Below are 25,993 nucleotides of genomic sequence, written 5' to 3'. Positions count from 1 at the left end.
CTAATAACATTGATCGTTTCGTTGAATGTCCATTGATATGTGGTAGATCATTATCTATTTGGTGTAAGATTCAAACGTCTCAGATTTTTAAATATAGTCAATAGTGTTACATTGAACGACTATCTACTTTTTTTTTTACATACTGGTAGGATTTTGTGTAAGGTACTACCCACTCATCAGATATTCACCAGACAGTAGTAGTATTATTAGTAGTAGTATTCAGTATTGCTGTGTGTGTTACGGTTTGAGTAAGCCAGTGTACGGGCACAAGGAGCATCTTAGTTCCCAAGGTTTGTGGCCTATTTTTGCATCATTTGAGTTTTGTTAATCGTAACTTTGCTGTTTATTAACACGTTACAATTGTTCATTCTACATTCAATTAAAAAACAAAAAAAAGAATCAATGTACAATTTATTTCGATTACATTTTTAGATCAAAATATAAACAAATCTACGAAGTTAATCTTATCTAAGAGTCACGTATGAAACTTTGGAAATAAACGTAATTCTGAATGAACTAATTTCGTGTAGCTGATTCGATATCGTAGGGATAAGGATAGTGGAATTCATGAATAGCCAATCACCCCACAAAAAAGGTCTCAGTTGATTTATTTTGACTAAACCACTATACGTACCGTCATAAACTTTTTCATTATTTTTTATAACTATTATTATTCAGGCTGTAAATAACAAAGACTGATGTCATCCATAAACATTTATTAGTACAATAATAATATATCTTTTCCATATTCCAATATTAGTAATAATACAATTATATTCCATTATCAGGAATGTATATTATATAAGAAACTACATATAGATGATTCTACTAGGCTGCAATACCATGTCCCCTGTCTGAGAGACGCATAGAGTACATTAAAGATTCGTTTTATTTATTATATAAGAATTATATTTTGACACATTAATAAGTATTTTAAAACACTAAGTTGCCAATCGCAAATAAGTCGCGTTATGTCATATATAGGCTTATAATAGCGTCCTTCACCAAGTTTCTTTTTACCGATTGTCTCTTAAATGACTAGAACATTTATTTTAAAAGTTACATTTATATTTTTCTAATCTGTAGTTTTTCTACTTCCTATTGACATAAGTTTACCACCAATTAGCTACTGCTCTCTACTTTAAGCTTACTTAACTCTACATACATACATTGCAATAGAATAAAGACTGCTTCGTTGCGATGGGTTCGTTGGTAGAAATGAAAATAGAACATAATAAGATTGCCCAAGAATCCAGTGCTACAAGCAGTATCGGTTTCTAATTGGCCGAGCATAGCGTCGAAGCGTACTGATTGGGCAATAAGGCTGGGTGATTGCCCAACCATGTAAGCGGACACTCGGCTCAATTAGACAAAATAATATATTGAAAAGAGACAGTAAATTTAACGTAATAAAATTAATTTTTTTAGACAAGAACTACAAATTTAGTAAAAATGGTCCAAAAATATATCCGAACTAAATCTACATCCCTGTTTTCGATTTAAAATGTTTAGTTATGAAAGATATCAAGTGAAAGAGAAGTTAAAGATAGAAGCTATTAACGCAACGGGTCCGTGATAAAACGCTATGGTCGTTTGGTGCGGCGATACTCGGTGGTGGTTACGCCGCTGCAATTATTAGGATTGTTTCACCCCCATTTCTGGAAGAGGCCCATGCGCTGGCAGCGGCAATTGGACCCCCATAGATTGCAGCGGCAAGAGGAGGAGTGGCAACAGTCGCCTGGCCGATGGTCGCAGTTCCCTCCCCGCCGAATACACGCACGCCTGAAAACGTAGATCAGCGACGAACGTCTGAAACCACATCATCGAATGCTAGCCTAAGTTTGTGTCCGTGTTGTCACACTCACAGGACAAGATCATAATTGGAAACCAAAATACTGGTTCGAGTTTAAGTCGAGCTGCCAAACTTCAAAACTTTATTTGGTTGAGTGAACCAGTGTAATAGAGGCACAAGAGACATAAGATCTTAGTGGTTGGTGCCGCATTGATGATGTAAAGGATTCTTCATATAGCTTACAGTGTCTATGTCTATCTTCGTTGGTGACTTACCATCAGGTGATTTATTTGTGTCAACCAATTTGAAGTAAAAATGAGCGTAATTCAGTTTGATAAAATTTTCTCGAATTGAGACCAGCTAAATAAAATTAACTCAATTTCTATTTACTGGTAATACATGGTTCCGAAACATTTCCTATCCTGCAATATACGAATATCTTATGTGTTCAAACTCACTTGCCAACATCTTGCAACAGTTGAAGGTCAGTCGGGTCTTCATCGTAATCGGATCCAGTTATTTCGATATCATCGTCACCTACAAAAACATATCAAATTGTTAATATGAGAACAACAAATAGAAATATATAATCTATGACTTTGCCCAATAGTTCAAGTTTCATACTACTTCTTTCTTAAGTAATTGGCATGTAACGCGTACTTTGATAAAAATAATGTGAGTAAAACCCAGTACATATCATAATAATAAAAATATGTATATTAGATGTTCCTTAAATGTTTATCATTTTTTGGAGAACATATACGAGTGGATACCTGGATCAATGTATGAAGCATAAGAGCACTGGTCTGCCAACAGAAAAGCCGCTAGCACCAGCATAACTGCGCTGGTGCGCGGCATGCTGCCCAAGCGCCAACCGCTGCTCACCTGCAAATAAAATTCTATGTAAACCAGAAATAACAGACATTACCCAACAAAAAGAAATAAATTAAACATAAGACTTCAAATAAAGTAACTTATATTAATTAGGTTAATAATGGAAGCAACGGAGACGACACTAACGAAAGAACAGTGTTCTTGTCGTGTTCGAATTAATCTTAATAAGCGCCTAATAACTCAAAAACCTTGGCTTCATCTAAAGCATCTATAGCAGCCAAAATCATGAAATTCGACCTTTTAAAAAGTGATCCGAATTGGCCTGTTATTTTTAGTAATTGATCAATAATTGCTTGGCAACATAAAATTATCTGAAGGAACACCTCAATTTTATCGGATGAACATCTTTCAAAAGAGAACGCTTCGTTAAGGTAGCTATGTAAAAGATATTCCGGCAATTGTATTCGGGATATTAACCAATATTAATTTACCGATAGGAGCCGAGATGGCCCAGTGGTTAGAACACGTGCATCTTAACCGATGATTTCGGGTTCAAACCCAGGCAGGCACCACTGAAATTTCATGTGCTTAATTTGTGTTTATAATTCATCTCGTGCTCGGCGGTAAAGGAAAACATCGTGAGGAAACCTGCATGTGTCTAATTTCAACGAAATTCTGCCACATGTGTATTCCGCCAACCCGCATTGGAGCAGCGTGGTGGAATATGCCTAAACCTTCTCCTCAAAGGGAGAGGAGGCCTTTATCCCAGCAGTGGGACATTTACGGGCTGCTAATGAATAATAAAAATGAAAATTTACCGATTGTCATAATCTTGACTAATTATAATAATTTAAGATCCAATCTCTAAGATTGATTTGAGTCTCCATTTTTTTCCGATGACCTTGGAATATTTAACTCTGTGCGGTTAGTCTGTGCCAAATTTTGATCAATTACAAAAATATACTAACCATTGATGGACATTTCGTGACCAATTCAGATAACTTAAATATTAAAATCGTTTATAAAAATTATTCAATTTTGTTTCGTTGATTTAAACTTATTTTATTAGATAGCAATGACCTACAGTATACATACGTGTCAATTATTTATTTATCGTCTATATTATTATTATCGAACAGTATGCCTCAACTTTTGACAACGCTTTGTACATGATAAGTAGCAAACGTAAAAGTCCGCAGAATTTTATTACAGAATCGAATACTCTCCAATAAAAATGTAAAACCATACAATTTATACAAGATAAATTATAAATCGTATTTCCATTTGTTTCTCCTCTCCTTCGCTCGTTCGTTTCGCCTTAACGTATATCTTATCGAATGTTAAAGTAATCAAACTCAATCGCGCAATTGGGTTCTTGATTTTCAAGTTCACACCGTCTCGTTTTAGTATGATTGCGGTGAAGTTGCCGACGGCTGTTTTTATATAGAGGAAGGCTCAGACGAATTCAGTGTACTTTAAATTTTATTACCGTAACTCGTATTTTATTGTTCTTCTTCTGTGATTAACCGACTACAGCGAAGTTGAAAGAATGGTTTTTATATTGGCGCATTATATATTGATGGATGTTTATATATAACTTCTAAAGTTTTTATCATAATTTGACAAATGGCAAGGTGGCATACGACCGTAACTAAACCTTAAAACGTATATTCTGTAAGTTGTGAACTTAGTTAATGATAGATATTAATTCGTTTGAAGATAGGAATGTCAGACAAGAATATTTTCTTATTTTGTTTTTATACATTATGTCGAACGTTATGTTTGGTTACGATTTTTTAAATAGAGATATTCGTTGGCTCTACTTAGGGAGTTTATAAATCCTTATCAATACAAAAACCACATTTATGCGACTTCACCACACGAATGGTATTGGAAAATATACCAGCCATATTTCTATAGATATTAAGGATAATTTGTTATATTTTTTAATATTTGCCAAATCAAATTTACTAATTACGCAGACCTCAAACAAAGGGGATAGAAGAAAGTATATGATAATATTTATGACTATTTGGTCGATATTAATATGAGTTTCGTGTTATCTTTATCTTTATTAAATGAGGATTTGAATAAAAAAAAAAAAAAAACAAAATTAATTCTATTTATACGTTAAAAAAGTAATACGCAATTCGTACATATTGAAAAATAAAAAGATTTTAGTGATGCAAAATAAGGCAAAGATTTGTAACCTAATCCATTATAATTTCAGAAACTTCTTTGATCGATCAGACAATTTGTATACAAGTTTACGGATGATAAAAGTTAAGGGTCTGCATGCGATAAATTCTAATAAAGAAAAATCTTAAGTTAGCTTAGAAACATTTGCTGAAAGTAGGTTTATGTAAATCCTAAGCTTCTACGTTTTACACGAGAGCTTAATAATGCCAACTTAGCGACTTATATAGATTAACCGAAATGTTATGTTTGGGTATGTTATTAAGTTACTTGTTTTCATACTTGATGTGGAAGATAAAATTATAATGGATGGACTATTCGTAGCATAAATAAAATTTATATACTTCAATAAATACTTGGTGGTGGGGCTTTATGCAACCCCGTCTGGGTAACCAACCGCTCATCGGATATTCAACCGATAAATAGCAATACTTAGTATTAATGTGTTCCGGTTTGAAGGGTGAGTAAGCCAGTGTAAATTTAGGCACAAGACTCATAACATATTTCTCCTCAAGATTTATGGTGCATTGGCGAAATACGGAATGGTCAATATTTAAGCGATCACCATCAGATAGCCCGTCTGGTCGTCTCCCTAACTATATCATAAGAAAAAAAAGGTATCCCGTCGTACTATATCGCCATTACATCGGATCATGAATGTTTCTTTATTATTGTTGTACCTTAAATATCTTGTATACTTGTACCTAATTCGTGATATGGAAGAGCGGAGTTTCCTGGCACAGGCTTTTCATATGCTTAAAAGGAGACTCCAACAACTTTATATTTAAGTACAAACTTGTTAAAGCTTTATATTAAATAAATAAATAAAAATAAATTAAATAAAAAAAAATAAAAAAAATATATACATATATATATATATATATATATATATATATATATATATATATATATATATAATAGAGACTTAATTATTCTTCTTGTGCAACACTATATTCTGTGCAGTTGGTATTGCGTCCTGCCAGTATGTTCAAGTTCAGATTCCTCTAAACTGTGAATAAAATACACATTATTATTTATATAAAACTCATATAATTCACGATCTACCAAACTTCGATGAATCTTTAATATATATTTATATTTGAAGTGTTTAATTTACAAATAACCATTTCTTCGCTAGGGTAGATCTGAAGAGTCAGTTATGTCACGGGACCCTTTCCCTACTTGTAAATCAAATTGGATTAGGATGACGTGAGTTCATTCCGAAGTATTTCGTAGGAGAATCCGTATTGCTCCATAAAATGTGTAACGATTACGGCTTATGTGTTTGTTGCATGTCTTGGGACATGAACACTTGATTACTCAAAGAAAAATAAATTCCGGACTAAAGGTACTCTTAATGGTCACCGTTTTATTTAGTTAAGAATCATAAATACTAGTAACTAAGGTTATATAATAAAACTTCACGAACGAAGATTAAATACAAATATATAATATTTTTAAATAACAAATCAAATAAGGAAGGTACCCTTAAGAATCTTACCGACATATTCTCCGAAGCCGCTGAGCTTTGATTCGAGCTTACGTTAACGGAAATAGAACATTGAATTCCGAGTTAGAATTTACTCAGCAATTTCCATATTTAATTGAAATACAAACACTCAATTTCATGAAGATTCGAGTCAGAAGCAGGAAATCAGTTAATTTGTCATTTAGTGTAACACACGTAATGAATAAATGATTACTTTGTTTAATGAAATATTTTCATAACAGAGATATTTGATTTTAACTTTATAATAATAACATGTATATTTTTTTATTATATGATATATATAGGCGGATTACTGGGCCACTTGGTTGCAATGTTCACCAACGCCCAAAGACATTGGCGCTGTAAAAATTATTAACCATTCCTTAAATATAATAGATAAAAATATATAAAACCATGTGTTATGTCCCTTGTATATGTATTTACACTGACTTACTCACACTTCAAACCGGACCACAACAGTAAGTATTGCTGTATGGCGGTAGAATATCTGATGAGTGGGTGGTATCTACCCAGCTGGTCTTGCACAAAGTCCTACCAAGTTAAATATCTTATGTTATCTTCTTAATAGACATGATATTTTCATTATAAACACAGAGGGTACATTAATTTATTTAACTAGAGAATGTTATTTTACGTCAAAATGTAATACTGCATACATTTATATCTGTTGCCAAGTTTCTACTATTATTATTATTAACGTCATTCACTAATTATTCTATAATCAAACAACCAGTTTATAATCCGGTTGCAATGGTGAATGACCCAGTGTTATTAGATAAAATAAGACTGGGTCATTCACCACTGCAATCATATATAAATAAATATATATAATAAACGAGAGGTTTTGTAGGACACTTGATTGTAACGAAGATCTTTGGCTATATTTTAGTGATGTTTTAAAAAACAGACACAATAAAATAAATTAAAAACGCTTAGGAATAATTAAATGAAAATAACAAAAATTTTATTTAAATTCCCATGCAGTGTAGATAGGGGAAAAGAGAAAGAGATGGAAAGATCGCCTGGAGGGGAACTAAAATCTTTATTCTTGGTGAAGATTTCGGCCAGTTTACTTTACTGTAAGCCGCGTAAAATAACTTCGTTCCAAAAACATTAAAATAACAGACATACAACAAAACCACAGACATCAAACTTTTTTATCGAATTATTATTAGCCATGGTAACACGTTTATGTATTAAAAAAACTAGTATGAAGCGCAAAATTAATTTTCATATCTGTTCTTATTATCAATCCAATAAAAATGTCAAACCGAGTTGTCGAGTCATGAGGCCTATTAGCTCAACATGCTTTTCAACGCAATGACTTTGCTACTATTGAAGCTTCAAAAATGTACGACGTACCTTATTAAATATCTTCATTAGGCATTTATGAGATCATCATCCCCCTGCCCTTATCCCAATTTTATTTGGGGTCGGCGCAGGATGTCTTCTTCTTCCATACTTCTCTGTCATCTCACTAGTAACATTCTTTCCAGCAATATCGTCTTTCACACAATCCATCCATCGTTTCTTTGGTCGCCCCCTACCTCTAGATCCATCCACATCCATGCCCAAGACCTTCCTCACAACATGGTCCTCATTCCTCCGCACAACATGCCCATACCATGATAGCCGGCTTCCAAATAACTTCTCGGTTATCGGTACCACTTTCTGAGATATTTTTTTTAAAATAGCCAATACATTTTGTTAACATAAATAATATAAGTTTTACGAGTGTCAGTTTTAGTGATGGTCTACTGGGTGGTAAAGCTTTGTGTAAGCCCATCTTTTAATTTTAAATGTGGTTGAGTCTGGCCAATGGGGCATTGTAAGTGACTACTTAGCCATAGCCCATAGACTTGACGTTGTTATAAATATTAATTATATCTTAGATCACCAATATACCACTAACCTTAGGAACTAGGATGTTATGTCTCTTGTGCCTAGTTACACTAGCTGACTCAGCCTTTAAACTTAAACTACTAAAGTTTGCCAAAGTTTTATTTTTTTATTTAAATAAGAATTATTAACATTAATGTCTTAACTATATACAAATGAGAATTAAAAATAAGTGGAGGCAATAAAGCGAGGTGTTATACTTTTAATTAAGGTTTTTTCCAATACTACTCCAAGTTTCAAGTGTTTCAGCAGCAAATGGGACAACGATACTAAGCATTGCTGTTTGGCTGTAGAATACATGTATAGTGCTTAGTGGTTATTATCTACCAAGATTGGCTTTCAAAATACAATGTGTACCCAGTTTTATTTATCTAGACTTACACTTTCATCTCCAAGGACTTGGTTAAGTTTGAGTTCGTATTAAAAGCGAAGTTCCTGCGTGAAGTCAAATACGCGTACGACCATATCCTGAGCGAGTTACATTTGAGTTTAGTGTTTAAGTGCGTAGACCACTATTTGTTATATCATATTTGTGTTGGTGAGTTTGATGAGATCTTTGCCTCGTGATCTTTAGCAGTCTTTTTCAATTAAATTAGTTTAATAACGGATAAGTATTCATATGTGTGTGATTGATATTTTCTACTGACAGATATGAGTGAATTATTCTTCAATATCTTGGACGAGAGCCAAACTGATGACTTGGTTAGATTTGTGCATCTTAACCGATGATTGTGAGTTCAAATCCAGGCCTGTGAAGCCAGAACCTGTGAATTTTCATGAACTTAATTATGTTTATAATTTATTTCGTGCTCAGCAGTGAATTGAGACGAAACCTGCATGTATCTAACTTCAAATAAATTCTTACACATACTCCGCCAAACCGCATTGGAGCAGTGTTGTGGAATATTTATCAAACTCTCTTCCCAAACAGAGAAGAGGCGTTAGTCAAGCAATGGGCCATTTGTAAGCTCTTACTTTGCTGTGCTTTGCACGACAAGTTATTTGAAATAAACTTCAATGTATTAAAATACAATCATCGGTCGTTGTCAATGTACCGTCAATCTAAAGTAGGTATCCTTTAAACTGAAAAATAGCTATAGCTTATGGGCTAAAACGATAAATAAAATCAATACAAAATACATTATCATTAAATGTCGCATTTATTACTTAATGGTTATCTTTAAATCTTGACACTCATTGTCATTAGTCAGATGATAAATGTCGATCTTCGTCTTTTAAACATAAAATCTATGATAAAAGTGATAAAATATATGTAAGTTAATACCTATTACAACATTTATTAGCTATACCGTAAATGTGTACGTTACAATAATCAAAAGTGAAAGATGAAAAAGGATCAGCTATATTAGCTACTTAAAGCTTTCCAGTTCATCCGTTCGTGCGAACACAGCCGGCTGAAGCAAGTTAACGCGATTAGAATTCAAAAGGGAAAAAAATATGTAAATATTGTATGGCAAGACTGAGATGGGAATAAAATATAAGTATATGATATTCACGCTTATCACGGCAATGGTTTAAAGTTTGGGATGGAAACTGCTCACTTATACAATAATATTTTAAGCTGATCGTTATGACCGATTTACTTGACTCGGTACTTGACTCGTTGGTCTAGTTATAAAGTCGCATATCCCAAAGTACCTTGGTTAAAAAGGTTCTTAAGTTAGAAAGGGTTAGAATATATTAGTAAAGATAGGTAAATAAAAATATTATCATTACTATGAGAGATATAACGCCTTTTTTGGTCAATGACGGAAGTGTAATAATTACTATAAGTATCTATAACAAATATTATTATCCTCAGGATCACACGCACAAACATATATATACACACACATAAATAAAGATGTCTCGATACGAGTTAAGGACAAATTATATATACATATTACATAGTTTTTTTTTTATTTGCTGTAGATTTTATCCATAACAAGTATAATTTAATAAACACGTATTAAAATACAAGATAAAATAAAAGTGTGTATTTGAATCAATAAATGTAGTACGCAAGATATTAACCGGGCCGTGTAATGACTTCTGTTTGCCACGAGAATATTAAAGGGTTGAAGCTATTATCGGCCCTCAGCTGTTGGCTCAGCCGAGAAACAAATTACTGATAATTCCAGGAACAGACGGTCATTAGAGGACAATAACGATTTGCTGGTACCGTCAGTAATAATATTATATAACCATTTACCGTAGTTATTGTTATACATTTGTTTTTATCGGAGTAATAAGGAATTAAACACACATATTATCATCCCATTTGGGATTTAGGAAAATTTTATATGAAACGATAATTTGTAAACCTAGTTTGTGAATTTTTTTTAACCTAATTCATTAAAGGGAAACTCCCGGAGTATGTTTGTATCAAATATATTTGATTTTGTTTGTACTTGATTTATCAGGTGTTCGAAAATCAAAATATACTTTATTCAATTAAGCTTTGACAAGTACATTTGAATCGTCATTTAAAACGACTGTGTTAATCATAAAGCTTCCACCGCACACGACAGTCCACCAGTATTTGATATATAGTTGCCAGTATGATATATATATTTTACATTAGTACGTATCTTTTATACGAGAATACGATAATACTTCAACGCCATTCGCTATGAAGAAAGAATGAAAGTTCATGGGACCTAAGAAGTGATTTGCGTACTCATAATTATATTTGCTCATAAAGATCTATCAATTTGTTAGTAAATACTATAAAGATTTAATACGAAAAAATTTACACGTGTTCGAGATAAAGTTCGTTAACCCTTGCCCTGAAGCCATTGTTGGATTCCTAGTTAATTCTTACCAAATACTTTCAGTAAACGAATAAGCGAATTTTCTTTTGAAGTAGGTCAAACAGATATTAGTTTACGGAAAGAAAATAGATCCGAAGCCACCAGTTCCATGCTTCAGTTATTTGATTGATCTGAAGATCTCGTTGTACTCAGAATCTTAAGGAATTAGGGGCCTTTTGTGTTAATAGATTTTTTTTTGATTATCGGCTTATGTGTTGGAATATGAACAAGAACGCTTGTTAGCGATCAAAATGTACAGTTCGTCTTCTTCCAGCAGTTTTCAAGCCACGGCAATTTATACGGATCAGGGATAGGGATAACCTTTGGCATTTCTTTCGAAAAAAAAAAAAAAATTTAAATATAAATAGGAAGTTTTATTTTAAAAATGAATATTAAAGTTTTTTAGACGATACTTACTAACTTTAGTTTCTAACGATACTTACGAGTTGTACTTTCAAACCACTTTGAAAATTCAGTTAATTAGCTTATATTAAACAACATCCCAGCGCAAGTTTTGTGAAAAAAAGATATTTTTGTGAAAGGAAGGTAGTTTTGTGAAAGAAATAAAACTAACGGGCACACTTTATCAGCTACGTTTGACACTCGCCAGTCATACTTTTTACTAGTGTGCGTAAACTTGGTGGCCAACAGTTGGACACTATTTCCTTCGATGAGTTCTCTACTTTGTCTATCCAGCTACATAAATAATAATCAAAGCTGGTAATATCATTAAAAAAGGCGATCTGGCCCAGTTACACGTAGTACATGTGTGTTCTCTTATAGGTAGCCCAATGGACGACAGCACACGGGGTAAAACCAGCCGTGACAAAATGACGTGACATCACTCTTACCACCTAAGGATAGCTCCACCGTTGAAACGATCCCACAACTATTTTGATCCGTATTGAGGACGGTCATTGCAAATTATGCATAGGCCTAAAGACAATAACAAAATAACGCGCGTTGAAGCTGCCTTGAGGAATAAGCTCTAATACTTCTCCTCGAAAGGACATTGGAACATTGACCCGCCATTTTACTATGGTGACAAATCAAATAAGATTAATTATTTCAACGAATAATCGTAAATTCAGAGTTCCCCACAGTATTACAAATGAAATGATCCTTCAATTCATTCGTTCCGTGAAATTGGTAAGGTTTTATCTTTTAATACAGCCTCCGCAATACTGATGAATACAGCGTATCATTACATTGCAGTATCGTATCATAGTAATAATGACAAAATTACATTTTATTCCATTTCAATTAAAATTGATTGAATGTCATGGAACTTATTCATATTTTTATGTAAATGATGATTTATCTAACGATGTTAGTTTTATAATATCCTTGTTAGTTTCTTTTATACAAATTCCAAATAAAAAGGAAATTGTTTTAGTAAATATTTATCATCCAAAAACAAAGCCAGTATTATTGCTATTCGGTGTTACAATAATTTATACAATAGCTATTCATGACGTATTGAATCGTTATAATGTTTTAATAATTATATAGATTATCAGCGCGACACAGTTACCCTAATTACCTAGCAAACAAACAAACGAAATCATCATATTTGACAATCACAATGAAAAAAAAACCCGCCGAGTTTCTTTCGCCGATTTTTCTCAGATCAGGATATTTTCTTTTCCGAACCGATGGTATTGTTTAATTTGACAATAATAATACGTGTAATGTTTTTGATTTGGTTTGAATTACAAATATAATAAGAATATTCACAAGCGTCGGTTAAACTTCTCCTTCTGCTCTTGTTTTTCAAAGGATTTACTATCAGTTTTACCGAGCTTTATACAAAATACGAGCTTTTTTATAAAAAATGTAACAAGGGGATTCGGTTACGACGAAACAATAAGTCGCTAATGAAGATTTAAGAAAAGTGCTGAAAAAATATGACATGGAATTTTGAACAGAGGGATAATAAATTACATTTTCATTCGTTCTTGAATAAATATTGAAGCTCTGATAGAGTATTGTCCGTTTGTCATTTTCGATAAGAAATTGATGTAGGTTAGTACCTACATCATTTTTTTATATATACAGCGTGTGCTGTTTCCCGATTCTGTAATAATTAATCGTGAACATCGAAATCAAAATATATCTTTGTTAGAACATTACAGTCATATTTAATATGTACGTATATTTTGTAACTATTTGTTGGAAAATTGTATTAAAACTACCACAAATTCAAAGTGAGAATATTCTATCGAAATGACCCGGGAAAAAATTATATAGTTCCCGTGCCTTGGACAGCAAGTATATAAGCATACAATTTTTAGCCCGCGGCTTCGCTAGCGTTTTAAAATATTATTCACACAATATGTTATTCTAATGTATAAGCTATATTATTGTTAAGTTTCATTAAAATCAGTTCAGTAATTTTTGCGTGAAAGAGTAACAAATATCCATACATACAAAATTTCGCCTTTATAATATTAGTAATGGTTATATACAAAACAGGCGTGCACATTACCCACTCTTGATAAAAACAAGGGTTACCTGTTACCTCACAAATGACTCTGGACCCCTGTGAAAGACTTATCTATTGTCTTTACTTTTGGTGTTTTGTTTGCAGTGCTAATAAATCACTTCTCATTGAAGGCATTTAATAATTCACTCGTTCGTTATAATATTACTAGTAATATTAATTTTACTTCCACCGTGCTCTTTGTTCTGTGGATGGACTGTTGTCTCTGTGCAACAGACGGAGGCTTAACATGGCTCATTGTGGATTAAACAATATATACTATATTCACATTTCAACAGTATTCCGTGATTGAGGCATTAGACGTACTTTATTTATAATTATTTACAAGATAATACCTGGCATGCGATACGAACTGTACTCAACTAGTTATATTTAAAAACTTGTTTAAATACCTACAAATTTGAAGTTAAAATCTAAAATACCAACCGTGTTTATATAATATTATATACAACGCGCTCAATATAAATTGTTAAGAAAAATGCTCAGGATAAATCATTGTTTATTTGAAGAGGCGGTGTAATGGCTGGTTAGCTATTTTGCCCAAACAAGCCAACTCATAGAATGTTTACAAATGTGAATCTCTACACAATATACATATAAAATATGTATAACAATTAAGCACTTATACTATTTAAAAAAGAAAACAGAAAGTCTTATTGTAGTTGCAACTATATTAATGATAATGTTGGTAATAAGCAACTTTAATATTATACCTTCTCCGAAAATGGACTGGTACCGTTTAACGGTCAACTGTAGCATGGCTTACTGTTACACACTTCCGTCCCTTTTTACCAAAATACTCCCACAGATTGCAAGAGCGAGAGGAAACATATGACACAGAATGTATGTTTACAGCTCAAAAATAGACACGCTGAATTATTTTCTTCTGTAATCGATAAGTTTACATTTGTAAGAAGAAAACAAAACACTGCCTGAAGTATAAAAGTAAATAAATAATAGAATTAAACATAAAACACTAATATACATAATTTAATTTACAGATATTAAACCCATTAAAATAGTCTAATCGAGTTTTGATATCTACATCGGTATTTAAATGTAATATAACTCCATGTAATTAGAAAGTTACGTTTAATAATAAATCCAAAGCTGTGGATTTTGAAAAGCTGTTTACAGAGATAACGAAAGGGTAGCAGAGATCATTAGAATTAATCTTGAAATTGGGTTACTTTAAGCTGATGGAACTTCAAATAAAATCGCCCTCTTTCTAATTTGAAATAAGGTGTTATAGTTTTTAGGTTTCATGGTCATCGTCCTTCTTGAACTGATTATACATTTAATTCTTAAATTTCTAATAGACTGATCCTTATTTGTATTCCGTAAGATTTCAAAGATGAATTGTTCTATGTACGCTAGTTTATTTTAATAACTAAAAAGCAAGAATTTATTTTTGTACATTTGTTCTTCATTATAAATGTTTTTGTACAATTACAGGGGGTACAATAAGGGTTAAGCACGTACGAAGCCGCAACGGATATATAGTACTATATAAAAACTATATATGCCACACATCTTTTTTAATAAATATAACTTTTCCTATTACAAACTTTATTCCAGTATCCGTGTCCAGTCGCGCTTAGATATTCTGTAGTTAAGTTATACGAAAGTGAGTTATAACTGTATATTATTATGTCACGTACACTATGAGTATCTATAGCGTTAAAAAGACCTCGTTGACTTATGTATAACAATCATAAAAAAATAATTTATAATTATATTCAGTTAAAAAATAAAAACTTTCTATATAAATCATGACCACGTGGAGTAAGAGTGGTAAGGTAAGGTTAGCTACTTGGTGGTAGGGCTTTGTGCAAGCCCGTCTGAGTAGGTACCACCCACTTATCAAATATTCTACCGCTAAACAGCAGTAATGTGTTCCCGTTTGAAGGGTGAGGAAGGTTTGAAGAAATGGTTAATATTTCTTACAACGCCATATGTCTATTGGCGGTGGTGACCACTTACCATCAGGTGGCCTATTTGCTCGTCCGCCTACCGATATCATAAAAAAGGTGGTAAAAGTAGCAGCAGCATTTCCCAATTGAATCGCAACTCCAATCTAGACAAAAAACAGGTTTTTAAAAATTCGTTCAGAAATTCTAAAAACGAACGTGCGAACGAAGGGTCGTCCATATTTTCTTTCTTATAAAAGAGACTACAATACAAAGAAGATAAATATAAAAACTGATTTAAAAGCCGATTAGTATAACAAAAATACACCAATGATTCGAAAATACTAATGAAACCTTAATTTGGTTTATAAACATCGTAATATATTGCGTTACGTTGAGAAAATAAGATCAAAGTTTAAACAATGCTAATATTATTTATATGTAACGTTTCTTATTTGCTACTTGTATTCATAAAAGTAAGAATGTCAAATAGTCTTCCATGAATGTGGCTGTGTGCGCTTGTAAAGGATTCGGAGATTCAATAAAAGTTATAGGCGTAAATTCACTTCAGTCGCTTCACTGCGGATAAATGATCACGTGGTACAGTTTCATTGGATACATACAGATTTGTTCACGATGTTTTCCTTCACTGCCGATTTTAATATCGATTATAAACTTTTTACTCGGTAGTAGGGCTTTGTGCTAGTCCGTCTAGGTAAGTACCACCCACTCATTAGATATTCTACCGCCAAACAGGAGTATCTAGTGTTTTTGTCTTCCGGTTTGAAAGGTGAGTGAGCCAATGTAACTACAGACACAAGGGACATAACATCTTAGTTCCCAAGGTTGGGGGGCACATTGGCGATGTAAGTAATGGTAAATATTAACCAATACTTATAGCGCCATTGTCTACAAGCGCTGTTCATCACTTACCATCAGATGGCATATTTGTTCGTCCGCCTAACTATATCATAAAAAAAATACTGATTTAGTATATCGAAACCTTAAATGAACACAAATTTGTTTTAAGGTTCTTATCAATATGCTATGTGAAAATTCCTTAACAGCCAAGCACGAGGAACAAAACTTGGTTCATAAAAACTCGACCGTAACCAATTTAATAGTATCCTTGTATAAAACGTATGAGAATAATATTATAAATACCCCACTATATCTCTCGTTGTTACCTAATGACGACTATAAAACTGTATCAATCATATTACAGAGACAGAAATATCTGGATAAGGACATAAGAAAAAATAACGGGAATTTCGAAAAATTGGGGAATCACAGGAAAATAAAAACGCGCAAAGGGGTCGCGGTGAATAGCTCGAATATAAAGTCCTGTTTCTTAGAATCTGTATTTTCGCATATAAATAATTTCTTGGCACTTATCCAAAGCAATCGTATCTTAGCTTTTTCAACCGATCTATGTCAATGGTCGCTTTGTGTGCCAGTTGTGGACAATATTGCTGCATAATAATAACCAATACTCCCATTTCGTCCGTACATTATAGTTTCAATTGATTCATATCCAGACGCAGACCGCACAACACAAATGACTGTACGTAATATACTTTGTTATATATTAGTAAACCACGAATCAGGAGATCAGAATAGTGGGGTATGTTCCAAGCCAATTTCATCAAAAGGAGAGGATGCCTTACTATATACCATAGACATAAATATGACTAAACGGGCCATCAGGTGGTAAGTGGTCACCTTGACTGAACACAACAATATTATCTAAAACGTGTGGTGTTACGATAAATTACGAATAGGAAGTCCAACTAAATGCCTGATGACTTTCTAAGATCGGACTTTTCAAATCGATAATTTTTAAAGCTTAAAGTTTATAAACTTGTCAAATCAGACAAAATATATTTATATATTTTTTTTTTAAATATTATCTTACCCCCTAAAATATTTAACAGTCATATATCATTGTATTACGAGAGATATTGCCAACATACGTGCAATACGTACGTACGCAGTGCGTGTGTCCTTCTATGAGATTCAAGCCTGCCTTATGCCAAATTTCATCAGCAACAGACTGACAGACAGAAAGAGTTACTTTCGCATTAATATTATTAGTAACAACCTTACCTTAATAACAACCGACCATTTAAATATATAAAAAAAAAACTTATTTTTAAAATTAAAGAAAAAACACAAATCAACAATTACCGATCAATATAATTAATATTGCACTAAATGGCTGATCAACTGAACAAGGACTAGCTCATCATGTTACACAAGGATATGAAATGAATTAACTCCATACAATCTCGAAGTGGGTCTGTGCAATTAATGTTTTCAAGTCAATCTCTCAATGAAAGTAATTAAAGTCAATAGCTTTAAGGAGACTCACTGCGGAGGCCTATTTCACGGTTCATAGCTCGTGATTCTCATTTGCATTCTGATTGATTACTGTTTGCATTCGTTGCTGTACAAATATTAACTCTTAATTGTATCAATGGCCTTTTCGATTTTTATTATATTTACGCGGTGGTATGTGAACCTGTTGAGTTTTACGCAAAATTTTCTGTGTACGTACCACCGTTTACCACATTTTTAATATGTGATCAGCGATCACATATTAAAAATGTCACAAAAACAATTATCTGTTTTTGTGTGTGTTAAAAGTCAATACGTGAAATTGGCTTAGAGACACTCATTTCTATACTATGATTTTGTTGCCATTAAATTCCAATTATAATTCAAACAATTTAGAGAAATGATTATGAAAATTTTGTAACGCATATTATATTCCATCGGAGTAAAGCCAATTCTTCTTTTTTACAGAAGGTTCGAAACTTATTTCTATACCTTTGACGCGTATCGGTGGAAAGACATGTGACAGTTTTTAATCCGCTTAGTAGGTCCCCTCACTATGTTTGCCTTACCCAACGAACACCAGCTAAAGTATAAAAACAAATGAAGCTCGTGAAAATTCAGCAGAACTTGTATGGGTTTGAGATTCACAAATTTTAAACATTGGCTATATTGGCTCAAATAAATCAGTTACTTTAAAAATATTTATTCATGAGTCTTATTCTCAAAATGTCATAACTGAATTTTCATGAGCTCTTACTTAGTATACATTTATAGTGAATCGTTCCAGAACTGATTAACATCACATGTGCTGTTCTATCGTTAACAGATCGATTCATGGACGTAATTAAGCCTTGCTCTTTGTTCCAACCTACATCTCTATTTCACGCTTCACGATCCTTATCAAACTGATTTCGAATTGCTTGCATCAATTAGAAGCCGTTATTGGGTAAATGCAAGCGTTGGATGTGTAGACAATGCAAGTGGTCTTTACTGCAAAAATAGATTCTTAGGTATTTCCAAATTATTAGCGGAAGTCAATGTTCATTCCATGTGTTTTTTTTTTCTATTTGAGTTAGTTTTCTCAAAGGTGTTCAACATGTTATCCGGCTACAGCTGCAATTATTGAAGACTAACTATCACACAGTAGCTATCATAGTGAACGAATGTGAGTGCAAATTACAGATATAGCGAAATAGTGAATATTTTACACGACCGGAGAGATTTTAGAAGCAAAACTAAAATTATTTCCAAAGCGAGGAATTGCCACATTGCAGAATTGTTTCCAATGATTTCTTAACAGAAAAACACATGTAGTTATATTTGCCGACCAGAAATTAAGCTCAGGACCACACCGTCTGAAGGTTTATCAACTATTAATTTCCTGTCATTCAATCAGAAATATATGTATATTATACCATAAATAGAAAAAAAACTCGCGATGAAAATATTGTATCAAATACAGTCAAGTTTTAATGAAGGTAGATTAACAAACCCGGTTTCTAAGAAACCCTCCCTGAGGCCTATTTCACGCTTCATGGCTTTTGATCCTCATTTGCAAAGTGGTCGAGGAGTGTTAGCATCTGGCTTGAGATCAAATCTTGAGGTTTAATTACACACCTTACAGGTAACTTGTTATAGCGGACAAATGTTACTTCTTTATGTACCTACATTATTCATATTTATTTACAGCAAATGTATTTAAAAAAACATAATAATCGAATATTTATTTCTAAATTTATACAGCCATAAGATCTCTGCATTAAGATATATTTTTTATTAAATATATATGATGCTTGTCATGTAAAAACATAAAGAATTTGGTGGTGGTGATAGAAAATTGAAGGGAGCCCTGGGTATTCAGTATCTACTCTCTAGTAATTTTACCGCTTAACAGCAATTCTTGGTATAGGTATGTTTGATCTATGCGTTCGTTAAACGTGTAAAAATAAAAATAATACATTACAGTATCTGCCACCGTAATCTAAATAGGCTTAGTTTAGTTAAATAACTAAAACATACGAGCCAACTTTATTATCTTAGTGTGCGTGACAGCTATTCTTTACGCTGTACTGAGTGTACTTAGTGGCCAACTGTTGGATATTTTCCGATACGTTCTAGCCTTGAAAGTCTATCTAGACATAAATAATCAAAGCAAATAGATATACAATACAGTTTCAAGTATGCGGCAGTAATCAAGAACCTATTCGACGAACTGAATATTCAATTTTGTTGAATATTTTAACATTGTGCAATCACAAAGTATCGTCGATATTCCAGATGTTATCATTCCTCTGAAGATAGATTGTGTGGATAATTTATTCCTAGTTGTATTGATTACAAAGCAACTAATATTCACCGCAATATGCGCCTGAAAACTTTATCAGTTGCTATCAAAAGTATGGATAACAGCTTTTTGATATCAATATCATATAATAAAGGTTTAATATATGTAGATAGTAATAAACAGCTTGTACCTACTTGTTGTATTTAATGACTGGAATTAAAAGATCTTATGCATGGCGATTTATGCCAAATAATAAATGTTCATTTGAACACGCTTATATTAGCTTCACTTGTAACTATGCATGTAAGAAAATCTTGGAATCTTAACTTGACCCACTCCCCGGTCTTCGATTAGGATCAAATTTTGCACACGCTTTGAGTTCCGATGACAATACATAACTAGCTAAGAAACGTCATTACAAATCCAATATGGCGGTATTCTCAAGATGGCGGACTGGCTGTTTGAAATCCACCCCGCCACGCCTTTAACAATGATGAATAACCTAACAATAACCTCAGCAATATATTAGGCAAAACATTTTATTAAAGGGTCATTTCCTAAAAACTGAGAAGAAAGTTGGAAGAAAGTTTTTATTATATACAGAAAATTATATAATAATGTGCATAAAATAATATCGTAGTTTTAATGTGTCTTTGCAAATATATAAAGGATTTTTCTAGAAATTGTGATGGACACGCTTTAAGACAGGGAACAAATATAAGCCTTTTTACTCCTGAACCCCGACTACACCGGGCTAGTTATTCTTTTAACGGACAATGTATACGCTTTTACAACAGGATTACAGAAAACGTTCTTCTTATTCTATAGAAGGGCTTATAACAACCGTCAAAGTTTGTGTGCTCAAGTATAACATTCACTACTTTATAGATGTCAGCACGCATTGGGAAAGAAACTATTGCCGAACGATGAATCAATAATAATTTCTGACAAAAAAAAATATTCTCTAGTGACTTTGTGCAAGCTTAAGAAGGCATATAAGATATGCTGGCGCAAAACTTTGTATTTTAATGTTCCGGTTTAAAGGGTGCGTGAAGCAGTGTATTTATTGATTTGTTGAATTAGTTACCACATCAACTTATTCAATCTCAAACTCAAACTCAAATTCCTTTATTCAATATAGAAGTATTACACTTTGTTATCGATGGTCAAATTAAACACTACCACCGGTTCGGAAAAAGAAAACACCCTGACCTGAGAAGAACCGGCGAAAGAAACTCAGCGGGACTTTTTTTTTTTTACGTCAAATTAATTATATACATAATTGTATATGAGTAGAAACAGCCAGGAGGCGATCGTTTCATTCCCAAGGTGTATTCTTAAACACTCAAAATTAAAAACTGGTACAGGTAACATTCGCAGCGATTCGTCTTTAAAGGTTTAAAATACATTGATCTTCTAGAATACAAACCAAACTAACCTATACAAAATCAAATTTTAATAATTGAAATTAAGACATAACTAAGATAAAATACTAAAGAATTTAAAAGTTCCTAAGGTTAGCGCATTCTGCATTGGCATTATAAGGGTTGTTAATATGTCGTACAGTGCCGTGTCCATGAGCACTGATGACAACTTAGTATGACCATTTGTCAGTCTGCCTTTCTATACTATAAATTAGAAAAAAAAAAACACATTCGATAAAGATCAACGAGTCCTATCCACTGAACCATTTCGATTCTTACGTTAAACTAAGAACAACATTGTAAGAAAATGCGTGAATTCTTCCTTTATAAGGGACAAATTTAATCTATTTTAGTTAATTACACGTTCCAGTTAATTGACTTTTCGTATTCTCGTAATTACGATTTACAGAGCGGAATCTAAAATAATTATGTACTGAATAAGATTCGGAATAGCGAATACATCGCTCACACATATATTTCTAATTAAATTTGTTTTGATATTAAATCGGCTTGCACCCGTAGCTTTGCCCATGTATGTGTGTGTGTGTGGGGGGGTGGTTGTTTGTAGATACTCTGTCTTTTTCTTTATTCCCGACAACATGTATAAATGTTATGATAATCGGTAAAGTACTTAAGACGACATTTTTATTCCGTTACTTAACAATTATTGATTGTCACTTCGCACTCATAATATTACGTTACGAACAGTTAGGCACGTTCAGATGTCTGTAACTTTGTCCGAGTAAAAGAATTATCCCGAAATTTTACACACACACGATACAGTGAAAGTAAAATAAATAAATGAGTGGGAAATGGATTCTCATCAAATAACAAGATAAGCAAAGTTTTAGAATAAATCATATCGAATTAAATGAACCCTTTGTAAAACAAAAGGTCAAGATGTGATTACGATTTACAAAGGCGCTTAAGGTGTTGTTATTCAGACTTGTGACTTAAAGCCGTTCGTTAAAATTTGTCCAGTGTCAAATACTAATAATATACTCAAAAATCATAGCGTCTACTAAATTCAAAAACACTTACGGTTTTTTTTTTTTAATAACTAGCCGATGGAATGAGTTTACGAGGCCAGTTTTATTATTGTTTAATCAATACGATGTTTCTCAACATATTCGTACTTGTTGAATCTATTTTATGTTTGAAGATAGTAGACATTTGTGTCAGATTTATCGTAAGAAATTATGGATGATGACACATAATTTAATATCCCTTGTCTTAATTGTGTAGAGTCGGCACACTGTATGATAAAATTTGGCAGTATTTTACGACAAACCCGTCCGTCTGTCGCCAACTAACTTTAGACTGCATTTGCCGGTAGGTTGGGTCCACATTACAATACCATTTAAGCGTCTATACGCCAAGCATATGAAACATTCTATAAACAAGGGTTGCGACTGTTAATTGCTCTTACTTAGCATAGGAATTGTTGGCGAACTTTACAGCTGTTTTACAAAGATGCAAACTTGTATTAATTTTGCTGTTATGTAATATTGAATTATTTGTGCCACTAGCGTTCGAGACGTCAGGAGGTTGGGGGTCGGATGCCCTTGTTTTAATCAGGGAGATTGGCTATCGCCTTAGAGAGAGGGGATTTGACAGTCGCTCCGGGTCCTACCTGGCGCAGAGGTTGTCCATTGCCGTACAGCGTGGAAATGCAGCCTGCATTATGGCCAGCTTTGCGTCGGGTGGGAACCAGGAGAGACTATTTTAAATATGACTCTGTATAACAATTTTATATTATATTCATTTGTAATCTTAAAAAAAAAAATTATGTACACGTCAATCGATATTAAAACATCAGTGTATTTATGTAATATTTAATCAATAATAAGAGTATAACGAAGGCATAAAATCACCATATCAATTAGTGTTTCGGTTCCAAAGGTGAGTATGGCATCTTGGGGATAACATCTTAGTTGTAAGATTTGGTTAATGTTACTAACAGTGCCCAATGTCTTTGGACGGTGGTGACTAATCATCATCAAATTACTTGTCAGTCCGCAACCTTAAATGTTTAAGTCTTATTAGTAATAAAAATTAAAACAAACAGAAAAATAAAAGACACGGACCTAAAGTTTGTTGGAATATAAATAAGTTTATAAAATAAAAAAATCTTATCAGGTATCGTATATTGACAGCTCATCAAACTTTTGACCCTTTGTTTCTTCCTTCGCGCTCATGGGTCGGCTAACTTTATTCCACGCTCCCAAAACGACCCAATATAAAAGTCAAACAAACAATAGTAGCTATCATCTATATACACACGCACACACACTAGAATGTTTCAGGTGATGATTTAAGACAGTTTTTGACGTCGAATATAAATAGGGTCGCCAAGGGCAGACAAAAGAACTACAAGTATACGTATATCATAATACACACGAAAAAAAGTGGGCGCTTATCATTTTTAATAAATATAACGAGAGCCCGTAAAGTCACGTTAAAAGCAATAAAGATATCACGTGACATGTTTATTAACTTTTTTACTAACACTGAAAGGCAAAGATGAAAATATATACAGTATAAAAAACTTTAATGTAATAATAAAATGTTTTTAATACTTCAATTACGTTGACACGAAAATCGTTCCGTTTCAGACGTTTAATAAAATTTACATCATTCTCACGAAAATTTACCTAAAGTTTATAAAATAATATCTAGATTTTTTCGATGAAAGGACTTGTTTACACATTACGTATTTACTCATTATATATGTATATGTTATGAATTGAGATATTTCTTTTGTCTTATCTTAATTTGAAGGATTAAATTAAAATGTTTAGAATATTAACCAAAGATTAAGGGATAAACCCTGGACAAACACTTTTAAGTGCTTCTGTGTCTTTGACAAATATTCGTATATTTAACAAAGTAATGAGGGCAAAGTAAATAGTAAAAATGTCGATAAATTTAACACATCTAGCTTGCCAGGGAACGAGTTGCTATAAGGATTCTAACGATACCCTCTACCTACATCCAAATCTGAGAAAATATACCTGAGCCCTGACAACAATATACTTTTATATAAGTTTTTAAATTAACATGGTTATTTTTATTACATGTTTTTTTCATTGTTATTTGGTGGAGCTCGATATTTGACATTATCTACGAATGTCTTGAATTGAGCTCCACCGAATTAAAATAAAAAACATGGTAAATATCCCGTTTTAAATACTGATTATACTCTTATTTTGGGCAGTTATGTAAAACATTGTACATATTTTAAGTGCCTATCTGTGCTGTTATTGATATCGAGCAATAAAGGGCAAAAAGTCGCGTTTGTGGTATGGTAGCCCCCCCCAAATATTTATTTGTTTTTAATACTTTTTGTTATAGCGGCAACAGAAATTCATAATTTATGAAAATTTTAACCGTCTAGCAATCGCGGTTCTTGATATACCGCCTGGTGATAGACAAACGGATAGACAGACAACGAAGTCTTAGTATTAAGTTCGCGTTTTTACCCTTTAGGTACGGAACCCTAAAAACGGCTGTATCAGTCTAATAATCCCAAACACATTAACGAACATCTACTTTTATATACACATTCTGTTATAAGCTTTATTGTCGTATCTGATTAAGGCATCTCTATTGTATTTAGTTAATTATTATATAATCATAACTACATAATGAATTGTTAGGAAAATCACGCGCGTAACTCGAGGAATTTAATTAATTATAAGCGTTACTGATATGTTTATCGAATTAATTAATTGTAAATACCAATACGTGACATGGTTACTCATTAGATGCTCACTTACCAATCGAAGTGTATAAATCTAATTACTATTGATATACTAATAATAAATTCAATTCCCAATATCAAAAGGGATGTATATCTTATAACTATAAGTTGACTGTTATTTCATGAAAACAATATGGAGTACTATTGTGAACGTAAGCATAGGTTTTCCCTCTATTTTCTCTCTTCGTCTTAAGGTGATCTGATATTGCAGAAGAGTCTTTAAATGTAGGACAGGTTTAAACGACTTTCGAGGCGGAAAAGTGTACCGCGAATTTTTGACAAAAAAACCTATTGAATTTTATTGGGTCGGCTTTACATTAGAATACGTGGTTTTATGTCCAGAATCTCAAGATTTCAAGCCTTCCAACGATTTGTAAATAATATACTAGACTAACGCTGTATTTTGTGAACAAATACTGATCATTTCAGTGTTCAACAATGTCGTTACGTTTTGGGGTAAGACCGATTCATATGCCTTCACGAAAACCCGCATGATACCTTCATATGGCTCTCTACTCCCAAGCGTATGCAAAAAAATTACGAGTTCTCCTAATTATATTTCTTTCAATAAAACAAATTAAATTGAGATATAACCTTAGAGAATCCAATGCAAAAATAAAAATTGTAACCGCTTCGTACACGAACCATAAATAAATATATAGTTAAGGAACTCCAAAAGTGATGTAATTTTTAACGTCGGTCAATAAATATCAAATCCTTAATAAATG

General features: G+C 32.8%; 1 protein-coding gene across 2 annotated transcripts in view; it reads right to left on the bottom strand.

The window, feature by feature from the left end:
* Positions 1-765: 765 nt before the first annotated feature.
* The window catches only part of LOC125072320 (U8-agatoxin-Ao1a-like), a 50,166-nt gene continuing 24,938 nt past the window's right edge, over positions 766-25,993 (bottom strand). The window contains exons 2-4 of one of the 2 annotated variants that reach the window (XM_047682905.1): positions 2,566-2,677; positions 2,251-2,329; positions 766-1,809 (exon numbers count right to left, since the gene is read on the bottom strand). In XM_047682905.1, coding sequence (XP_047538861.1) covers positions 1,647-1,809; positions 2,251-2,329; positions 2,566-2,650 — 327 coding nt within the window. In that variant the 5' untranslated portion in view covers positions 2,651-2,677 and the 3' untranslated portion in view covers positions 766-1,646. The remainder of the gene's footprint in view (positions 1,810-2,250; positions 2,330-2,565; positions 2,678-25,993) is intronic. The other variant, XM_047682906.1, reaches the window with a different exon arrangement.

Source organism: Vanessa atalanta, chromosome 21 (genome assembly GCF_905147765.1).
Source record: "Vanessa atalanta chromosome 21, ilVanAtal1.2, whole genome shotgun sequence".
NCBI classification, from domain to species: Eukaryota; Metazoa; Arthropoda; class Insecta; order Lepidoptera; family Nymphalidae; genus Vanessa; species Vanessa atalanta.
The sequence above is the reverse complement of the archived record's forward strand: the minus strand, read 5'-3'. Positions and strand labels throughout refer to the sequence as shown.